Below are 8,910 nucleotides of genomic sequence, written 5' to 3'. Positions count from 1 at the left end.
TGGGTGCTGGGTCACCACGGGGTTGCTCAGAGTGAGTAATGTCTCATAGCAATAACTGAGCCTTCCGTTTTCCTGCTCATTCTGGTATGTATTTAGTGCACAAACCTGTGCCAGAACCTCTCCCTTAAGCTCCTTGCTGATGTTGTTCTGACCTGCTCTTCCCCAGGGTTATTTGTCTTTATTAGCACGATTATTACAGTTTTTCCCTTCTTTCTCTTGCGCCCTCTTTGCAGCAATGGCAACCTACACGTGCATCACCTGCCGCGTGGCGTTCAAGGACGCCGATGTGCAGCGTGCCCACTACAAGACGGACTGGCACAGGTACAACCTGAAGCGCAAGGTCGCCGAAATGCCCCCTGTCACAGCGGAGAATTTCCAGGAGAGGGTCCTAGCGCAGAGGGCCGTAGCAGAGGAGCAGAACAAAATCACGGCCACTTACTGCACCGTCTGCAGCAAGAGATTCTCCACTTTCAATGCCTATGACAATCACCTGAAGTCCAAGAAGCACCTGGAGCTGGAGAAAAAGGCTGTTCAAGCTGTCAGCAAGAAGGTGAAAATACTGAATGAAAAGAACCTGGAGAAGGGGCTGGCCTCGGAGAGTGTAGATAAGGATGCAATGAACACAGCTATTCAACAGGCCATCAAAGCTCAGCCATCTTCCTCTCCAAAGAAGCTCCCTGTACGTCCCAGTGATGCAAGCAGCTCTCCGGTTTCCACGGAAAGCACCAGTTTATCACAGAGTAGGGAGCGATCTGAAAAACCTCCGAGGCTACAGTGGTTTGAACAGCAAGCGAAGAAGCTGGCCAAACAGCAAGCAGAGGAAGAGGAGGAGGATATGGAAGAAGGTGAGGCAGAAAACATGCTGACAGCAGAGAGGTTAGGCTATGTAGTCGTTAATTTTGTGTAAAAACTTTTGTTAGTGTATTGGTGTATCTTTGTCTCCTTGAAAGATTACTGCATTGCTCAGTGCAGACCAGCATGTTGTCACTCTGTTAGTACACCATTTTTTGCTGTAAAACCCTTTGATATTGGTTAAGTTTTTAGCTTAAAAAGGCCTTAGTGTAGGCCCCTGCTTGCAGCCCAGGTCTTAAAGTGTTGTTTCGGACAGTTCTGTAAAATACTGGCGCTTGTGAATGTTGGTTATGAACACTATTATTAATACAAGCAGTGCTTCCCCTGTAAAGTTTAGGGCAAAATTTTACATAGAAGATTGCCCTAAAACTACTTAGGAAAAGCAGATGAAGTAAAAAAAAAATCCCATCATTACACTGATCTGGAGGTAGGAGTGGGGTTTTTTTGTTTATTTTTCTTCTGTTCCCTTTGCCCATAAGGAGCAGAGGAAGTTCGATCCTTACCTCAACACTGTAGTACAGCTCTTCAGCCTGTTGGCATCTAAAGTAAAACTGCTTTATGAATTCCCACCACAAACGCTGTTGCTTTAGCTTTGCCTGTGTAGTAAAGAAGGAGCCGACATGCACCTCTTTTGTGTTGCTGTATTAGTCATAAGCTCTAATTCTAAATCTCAGTAGGTTCCTGAATGTTAATTTACCTTTTAAGTCCTTGCCCAGAATGTTTCTTACAAGTCCTGCTAATTCTGTTTCAGACTTTTAAATCTCTAAAGCTATATTCTGTAACAAAGTTCTCCAGTTAGCAGCCTACATCACTGGAAAGTGCCTTGTTCCCCATTCTCAAACACTGTGTGTGTGTGACAGTTGGAAGGGGACTCACTGAAATAGGATACTGGAAGTAGTCACTTCTCCAGATCTGCTCACCTTAGAAGATTTGCAGAGCTTTATAGCAGTGCTATCAGGTTCCCTGTTTGACTGCTCATTTTTCTAATAGGTAGTTAGCTGCTAAAGGCACTTTTAGTTTACTAAGGACGCAGATGAAACATAATCTGCTGCTCTGAACTTTAGGTATCTGTCTTAGGTGGCAGTGGTTTTGTGCTCTTACAGAAGGCCAAAGTGGGGACAGGAGAAAATAGCATTTTTCTGTGAAGGTGGAGCCCTGTCTAAAGTCTATTGTCGGGACCTGCAGAGAATCCTGTTGCATATACTTGGTGTTCAGCACTGCAGTAATCTTTCAAGTATTTACAATTATCACGTGGGCTCTTGTGCTATGACAAATCAAAGCCTTTTCTCAACTATGAGCCAACTGTTCATAGTTGGGAAAATGAAGGAAAAACATCGGATCTGCCAGCTTGTTAGTGAGCAGCAGTGAGCTTTGCTGTGTATTTTAACAAGTGTTGCATGCTGGTGTTTTTATTTGTTTAGCTGGGGCATGTTCTGTTTAGAAAAATTAATCACGTAAATAAACATCTTGAACTTCTGTTAAAAGGCTGGGAAGATATAGACTCCGATGAAGACAATGGCTCTGAGGAAGAGATGGAAAGTGTGGGAGAAGAGGAGGAGGAGCAGGCAGCAGCTGGGAGCTCTCCTGCTGCGGGGGCCATTCCTGTCACAGACTGCTTGTTCTGTCCCCACCATTCAAGATCTCTCATGAAGAATGTAGCCCACATGACAAAAACCCACAGTTTCTTCATTCCAGACATCGAGTATCTTGTTGATCTCAGAGGCCTAATTAAGTACTTAGGTATGTCTTAAAATCCCCCTGGTTTTAATCAGGGTAATTATATACCCTGATTAAATAGCAGGTATTGCTTATTGTCACTTGAGTATGACTTAGTGTATTCACTTCTAGTGTAAGACCTGAGGGCCATCTAGTTCAGTGCTTAGGTTGTTGTCAGTGTCACAGGTTTTCTTGGGAGAGTGAGAAGTCCCTTCTGGGCAAACATTTGACCACATACCCTGTAGGTACACTTGTTTTGAATGCCAAGAAAATGCTGGCATGAAATTTAGGTCAAAACTCAATAGCCAGAAGTGTGTGCATGGACTGGCAAAACCTCTGGAGAAGATTTTGCATCTCCACTGATGCATCACATGTGTTTGCATCGTTGAACAGAGCTAAAAGCTAGGGGAAAAAATGGTCTTCCTTCAGTTCTACAAGTAATGACAGTAATGTAACTTATGCATGAGATAAAGGTTTGTTTTGGAAGTGTGAAATTTCCCATAGAAAGTATATAATGATCCACAGCTTGTCATACAAACTGTACTTTCAATGCTTAAAATGACTTTGGTCTTGATAAATCCATATGGTCAAGCTGCAGAGATAGCAGGGCATTAGGAGAAGGGCTAATGGCTTTCCTCAGTCTCTGCCTGCAGCCTGGGGAAGCCTACATCACAGAAACGTTAGTTACTGATTAGGGAGGCTCTATTCAGTCCAATATAAGTGTCATTTTTTCTTTTATCCGCAGGAGAGAAAGTTGGTGTTGGGAAAATCTGCCTCTGGTGCAATGAAAAGGGGAAATCCTTCTACTCTACAGAAGCAGTACAGGCTCACATGAATGACAAAAGCCACTGCAAGCTCTTCACAGATGGAGATGCTGCCCTGGAGTTTGCAGACTTCTATGATTTTAGGTAAGGACACTTTTCCTTTGGTGGAGCAGAGAGGAGGACAGATGAACATTAAATCAAAATCTGCACTGATTTTTAAAATGTCCTGTTTCTGGTTCTGGTGCTTATTTTGCCTAGCTGGTTTGCAGCTTTTCTAGGTAAGTGTAACTTCATGATTGCCTCTGCTCTGATCACTAGTACTAGTCCTATGTGAAAACACCTGGTGAACTCCCTCCTTTTTTAAGTAGTTGCAGCTAACAGGACTGTTACAGTTCAGAGACCTCTTGTTGAACTTTATGTAACTTGTTCTAATACTTGAAGCTGTGTTCAGTTTCATCAGAAATAGCTTTGTTACTGTGATAAAAGGTGTGGATCTTTCTGGAGCACCTTTCTAGGGGTGCTTGTTCGGTAAGCTGTGCAGAGCTGGTGGGTTATGGGGTAATGGCTTTCACCATAAGTAGCTATTAAAATGTACAGCGACAGAAATGCACTGGGTTAGGGAAACAGGCAGAAGAAAGGTGATCTTCTCTTAGTCTCTATTCAGGTGAGGGCATTACTGGAAAGGCCTCTCAAACCCAAGTGGGTGAAACATGACAGTGCTCACGGCCACAAAGCTGTTTCTGCTTCTTCTCCACAGGAGCAGTTACCCTGATCACAAGGAAGGGGAAGATGTGGAGATGTCTGGAGAGCTCCCAGCAGATCGAGAGTTGGAATATGATGACGACACCATGGAACTGATCCTTCCTTCAGGTAGGGTTAGGATCTGTGCTAAGAAATATATTTTTCTCTTAACTGCAGCTGTTACCTCCATGACAGACACTTCAGGAAAGTGTTTTTCCCTTGGCAAGGGGACAAAAAAGTAATTGTACACCTAATTGTATTTATTTTTTGCCACTATATTCTGTTACTTTAACATGTCAAGTTTGTAGACATGTCTGTTTTATCACTGAAATTACTTATGCAGGTAGTTCAAAGCCTTCAAATCCCTGAGAACTTTCTTTTTAAACTGGACTTCTTCAGCAGCTTTGGGACTGGGGGGTTCCTTTGCCTACATTTTCTCTTCATTAATTCATGATTCACATAGCATATGCAAGGAGTTTGCGTATTACAACTTGAAGGGAGTATAACTGAGAATGTAATGTAGGTTTTTGCATAGAGGGACCTTGTACACTAGTAACTAACTTGATAAAACTAGTTTCCCTAGAGAACATTGCACATGCCTTGCAAAGCTGCTTTGCTTTTCAAATAAGATGTCTTCTCCTCTGGCCAGGTGCGAGGGTTGGTCACCGCTCCTTAATGCGGTACTACAAGCAGCGCTTTGGTTTGTCAAGAACCGTGGCCGTTGCAAAAAACAGGAGAGCAGTAGGCCGGGTGTTGCAGCAGTACAGAGCTCTGGGCTGGACAAGCCAAACAGGTAAGGGACACATTTCACTTTTCTTAGAGAAGGATGTTCTAGAGTGGCAACACTCAACCAGTAATAGGTTCAACTTGTTTCATGTTTTGTTGTTGTTGTTGTTTTTGATGAAGTTGTTTGTCTTGCCTTTAAGTCTCTTCCATTTCTGGTACCCCAAGCATTCAGCTTGTAGAAGGTTGTTCGTGCCTAAAATCCATTTCAGCTTCTTTGCAATCCGTTCCGTTCCTTTGGATGCCAAATTTATATTTGACAACTTACTAAGATCTGTTTTTGGGGTAATACTGTTTTCTCTGCCTGTCAAAACCACTACTTTTGCCATTAAATATAGAGCATAACTCATTCTTTGTCTGTTTGAATGATTTTTCAGCTGAGAAATAGTGGTGTGATTTATATCCATTTTTGGAAATAAATAAATCTCACTGGAGTGCAAATAAACTTCTACTTCTAACAACAGCTGTGGGTACTCATGAAGAAAGCTGTTTTATCCCCAGAGAAAAGGGAGAATGGGCCAGTATGGGGAGGAAAATATATTGGAAACTGCTGATTTAACAGTATAGTTCTGTAGATAAGTAGTAATCCTACAAATGTTTATTCCTCTCTCTCTCTCCCTGAAGGGGCAGCCTCCGCTCAGCAGCGTGATATGCAGTATGTGCAGAGGATGAAGTCAAAGTGGATGCTCAAGATGGGAATGAACAACAATGCTACCAAGCAGAAGCATTTCCGGATGCAAGTCAGGTTTTGAGCTCCCCAGAGAGCTCAAAATGCAGCCAGTCTTGCAGAGGAGGCATTGATAACTGCTGGTTCGCGGGTCCTCGTATTAAAATGCACTGGGTACCTAACAAATGGTGGTGTGTATGCTGCTGTACCTTCCTGCCAGAGAAGGTACCTTGAAGGAGCTTGTCTCCTCCAGTGAAATGATGCTTGGCTGAGTTTAACATTTTTTTCAATTAAAAATTCCATTCAATTAATTAAAAATGAAAAAGAGGAATTTGGTGGCAAAGTAGCCAGTGCTGTGCATAAGGATGCATGGATATTCTTACTGCCCGTCTCTGCGCCATAGGAGTCTCTGGGACAGCTGCCCCTGTCTTTCAGTAACTTCAGTTTCCAATTCTGCAAAATGATTGAGACCAAACGAAGGTCCTAGATCTAGGTGCCTGAGGGGAATATGTTGAAAGTGTTTGATGCCGGGCACGTTAACTGGGTATGGTGGACTTCTAGCTGGTACTGTTGAAGTGAAAATTTAAGAAAAGGTTGAGTGTTAATTGAAACAAACTGACAAATGTAAGTGCAGGATTAATTTTGTCCTGTGAAACGGACCTTGATTTCTTAATGCTCTAGCTCAGGGCTGCACTAGTAACATACACAGGTCATGCTGAATTTTGTGAATTTTTATGCGCTAAAACCTGTTCCAGTTTGCCGTAACACTTAGGCCTTTGTCACTCTAATCTTGTGATGATTGGGTGAGATCTGCTGATTAAAACTCTGAAGTTACTATTGAGGTCAGCTTTTGCTTTTCCTAGCGTGTGTTGGTGTTTCATATGAGTTTGCTGGAGGGACCTGGAACACAGCAACTAGGAGGAGGTGCCTTCCCGCCGGACACCCCATGTCCTGGGAAGAGCTGTATGTGATCTGCTGCAGACAGGTAGAGAGCAAACTCCCTTACTGCAGGGCTTGGGACCCTGGTGCTGCTCCTGGTGCTGCTGATGCTAAAAACTTCCACGAAACTGTCTGGTTCTTGTGACCTTCGTGTAAGATGAGCAGTTTCACACCAAGGTGCAGGTCAGCCCCGAAAGCCCCTGAGCTGGGCCTTGCTGAACAGGACCAGGCTGTGCCACAGGAATGTTGGTGTTGAACTGCCTGTTCCGTCATCATGAAGGCAGCTGGTTAGTCCCCTTCAGGATCACTAGTAGCTGCTTTATTTGACGGGGTTTTTATGTAAGTTTTCTTCTCCCACTGTGAATGGCATGTGCACAAGTATCACTGGAGGGCAGGAGCCAATTTTATGAACTTTGTCAGTTAGAGTTGAGTTGATTCTGGTGTTCTAGAACAGTACACGAAGCTCTCCCTATGAAGTAAGTTCAGAAGCAGTAGTACTGCTGTCATAGTAACATTTGAAAGGATTTTCATTTATATAAAACTCCTAGGAAACTGATAATTTAAAAATGTAAGTCCAGGCTATGTATTGTTGTTGTGTGGGTTTGTCCATGTTGTGCATTTTGTTTTTTTCTTTTTCTCATTTTGTAAGTTCTGTTACACTGGAAATTTTTTGCTGCTCTTTTTCCTGAGAAGACAGTTTGAACTGTAATGCAGGGTGTGATTAGGAAGCTGCTGTGTCATATCTCGGTGACTCACACCTCAGAAAGGAATTTTACCATACAAGAGAGAAGAGTCATCTTTATTAGGTGTGCCACGTGTGTTACAGGTTGGAGTGCGGCAAAACTGAAGCAAAGAAAACATTATTTATAAAGACAAGGTGTCTTTACATCCAAAACCTTAACCTGAAGCTGTATTGATGAATGAATACTCCTTGCTCACCCTCCTTTTCCCTGACAGGACAGACTTAAGACCCGTGTGTGGCCATAGCTGCGTCTAGCTCACATCTGAACTTATTCTAGAGCCAAGTGTACTCTGTTATTAAGGGCTTTATCTTCAAATGTAGCAGATGGAGCCCTAGTCTCAGGTGTGTGACTCAAGCAACAGGAATGCTAAGACATCAGCTCCTTTTGCTCTCATGACTTAGCCCTGGGGTGTGTGTATACCTGAACTTCTGAATTCTGGTATGGATTTCTAGCACCAAGGATAGTCCTGGCCTCCATGTCGGGCTCCAGCTTCTGGCTCTGGGAACTGCTTGTATCTTTTCTGGAAAGACTACTATGAGAGGGTCTTACGCACAAGCTACGTTGTCTTTGCATGCAAAGCAAAAATGAAGTGAAATCTGCTCCTGCATTAAAGCAAGTTTGAGCTCTGAGCTGTCAGAGGGTGCCTTACAAAACCGGCAGAGGGCATAGGAAAGCTGTTTACAGAGTTCCTGCGAAAGATGGTAAAAATGTCTGGTAGGAGAACGTCATGCAGAGTACTGGTAGGGAAAGCAAAATTCACTGGTAACACGACTAAAGAGTAGCACTAGGCTTCTTTAAGTTGAACTGCTATTAATATAGCATTTATAGAGCCAGGGAGAGCTTTGCAAGCAGATATCTTACAGCATCTTTGCAGCAAACACAAGTGCAGCCCCAAATAGAAGCTGAGGCCTGAATGTGGTGACCTTGGCTTCCTTTCCTTGGTTATTTGGATTTTTTTAAGATAGAAAAGAGGGCCTCTGTTTTGCCTGTAAACATCTGGGCTGCTTTGCCTAATGTTGCTGCACCTGAGCTAAATCCCACCATACCAAAGCACTTCCATATTTCCCATCACTGTTAATGCTTATTAAAGAGTCGGTGATGTTTCTATAATTCCTTATAGGAATGTCGGCATCCCTTTTCCTGCCTTGGGTAGCTCTCCCCCCTTAAATTTCAGTTGTTTGCAGCCATGGAAGCAATCCATTTTTTATTTTTCCTCCCTTGGCAAGGTTGTCCTTGGTCTCACGCAATTCTGTTGCAGCAACCATTGCTAAAGCCTTAATGGTCAGAGCACTTATATGTGTTTACAATGGATAACTCTTGATAAAATATTATCTATAATGTTCTAAAATCCATATAGTTTCCAATGTCTGATGGAGGTCCAATCCTACCTATCTTACTCAGTTCTTTAAAATTTTGGTATTTCAGTTTTTCAATTCTGATATTCAAGTTGTCATTTTTTTTTAGGGAAGGTGTGCATGCTAATGAAGTGCATTCTTCTAAAATACAGATGAAGAATTTCAAGCTTCGGAGGGTTTTTGGATTGTGTTTTTTGTTTTTTTTTTTTTATTGTTGTTGTTGTTTGTTTTTTGTGTGTGTGTTTTTTTTTTTTTTGCAAGTCCTAAGTGGTACCAACTGAAATTACCCCAATCGGTCCTCGGCGAAGCGCTGCCATTCTGGGGCGATGCAGAAGTGTTTCCCCCGGCGC

At 42.9% G+C, this 8,910-nt stretch overlaps 1 protein-coding gene across 1 annotated transcript; it reads left to right on the top strand.

Moving 5' to 3' along the window:
* The first annotated feature begins 235 nt into the window (after window positions 1-235).
* On the top strand, window positions 236-6,013 carry ZNF622 (zinc finger protein 622). Its single transcript, XM_010227293.2, has 6 exons — window positions 236-845; window positions 2,338-2,592; window positions 3,314-3,476; window positions 4,090-4,202; window positions 4,723-4,866; window positions 5,481-6,013. Exons 1-6 carry the CDS (start codon window positions 236-238, stop codon window positions 5,606-5,608), a joined length of 1,413 nt encoding a protein of 470 aa, XP_010225595.2. The 3' UTR covers window positions 5,609-6,013.
* Window positions 6,014-8,910: the final 2,897 nt, after the last annotated feature.

Source organism: Tinamus guttatus, unplaced genomic scaffold (genome assembly GCF_059628265.1).
Source record: "Tinamus guttatus ecotype Peru unplaced genomic scaffold, ASM5962826v1 Tinamus_guttatus_pri_ptg000302l, whole genome shotgun sequence".
Classification (NCBI taxonomy): Eukaryota; Metazoa; Chordata; class Aves; order Tinamiformes; family Tinamidae; genus Tinamus; species Tinamus guttatus.
Note: the sequence above shows the minus strand (reverse complement) of the source record. Positions and strands in the feature narration are given on the sequence as shown.

Coding starts and splice junctions, on each gene's coding strand:
- ZNF622 (XM_010227293.2), top strand. CDS start 236: ATGGCAACCTACACGTGCATCACCTGCCGCGTGGCGTTCAAGGACGCC. Junction 846..2,337: donor GGAGGAGGATATGGAAGAAG/GTGAGGCAGAAA, acceptor TTCTGTTAAAAG/GCTGGGAAGATATAGACTCC. Junction 2,593..3,313: donor AGGCCTAATTAAGTACTTAG/GTATGTCTTAAA, acceptor TTTTATCCGCAG/GAGAGAAAGTTGGTGTTGGG.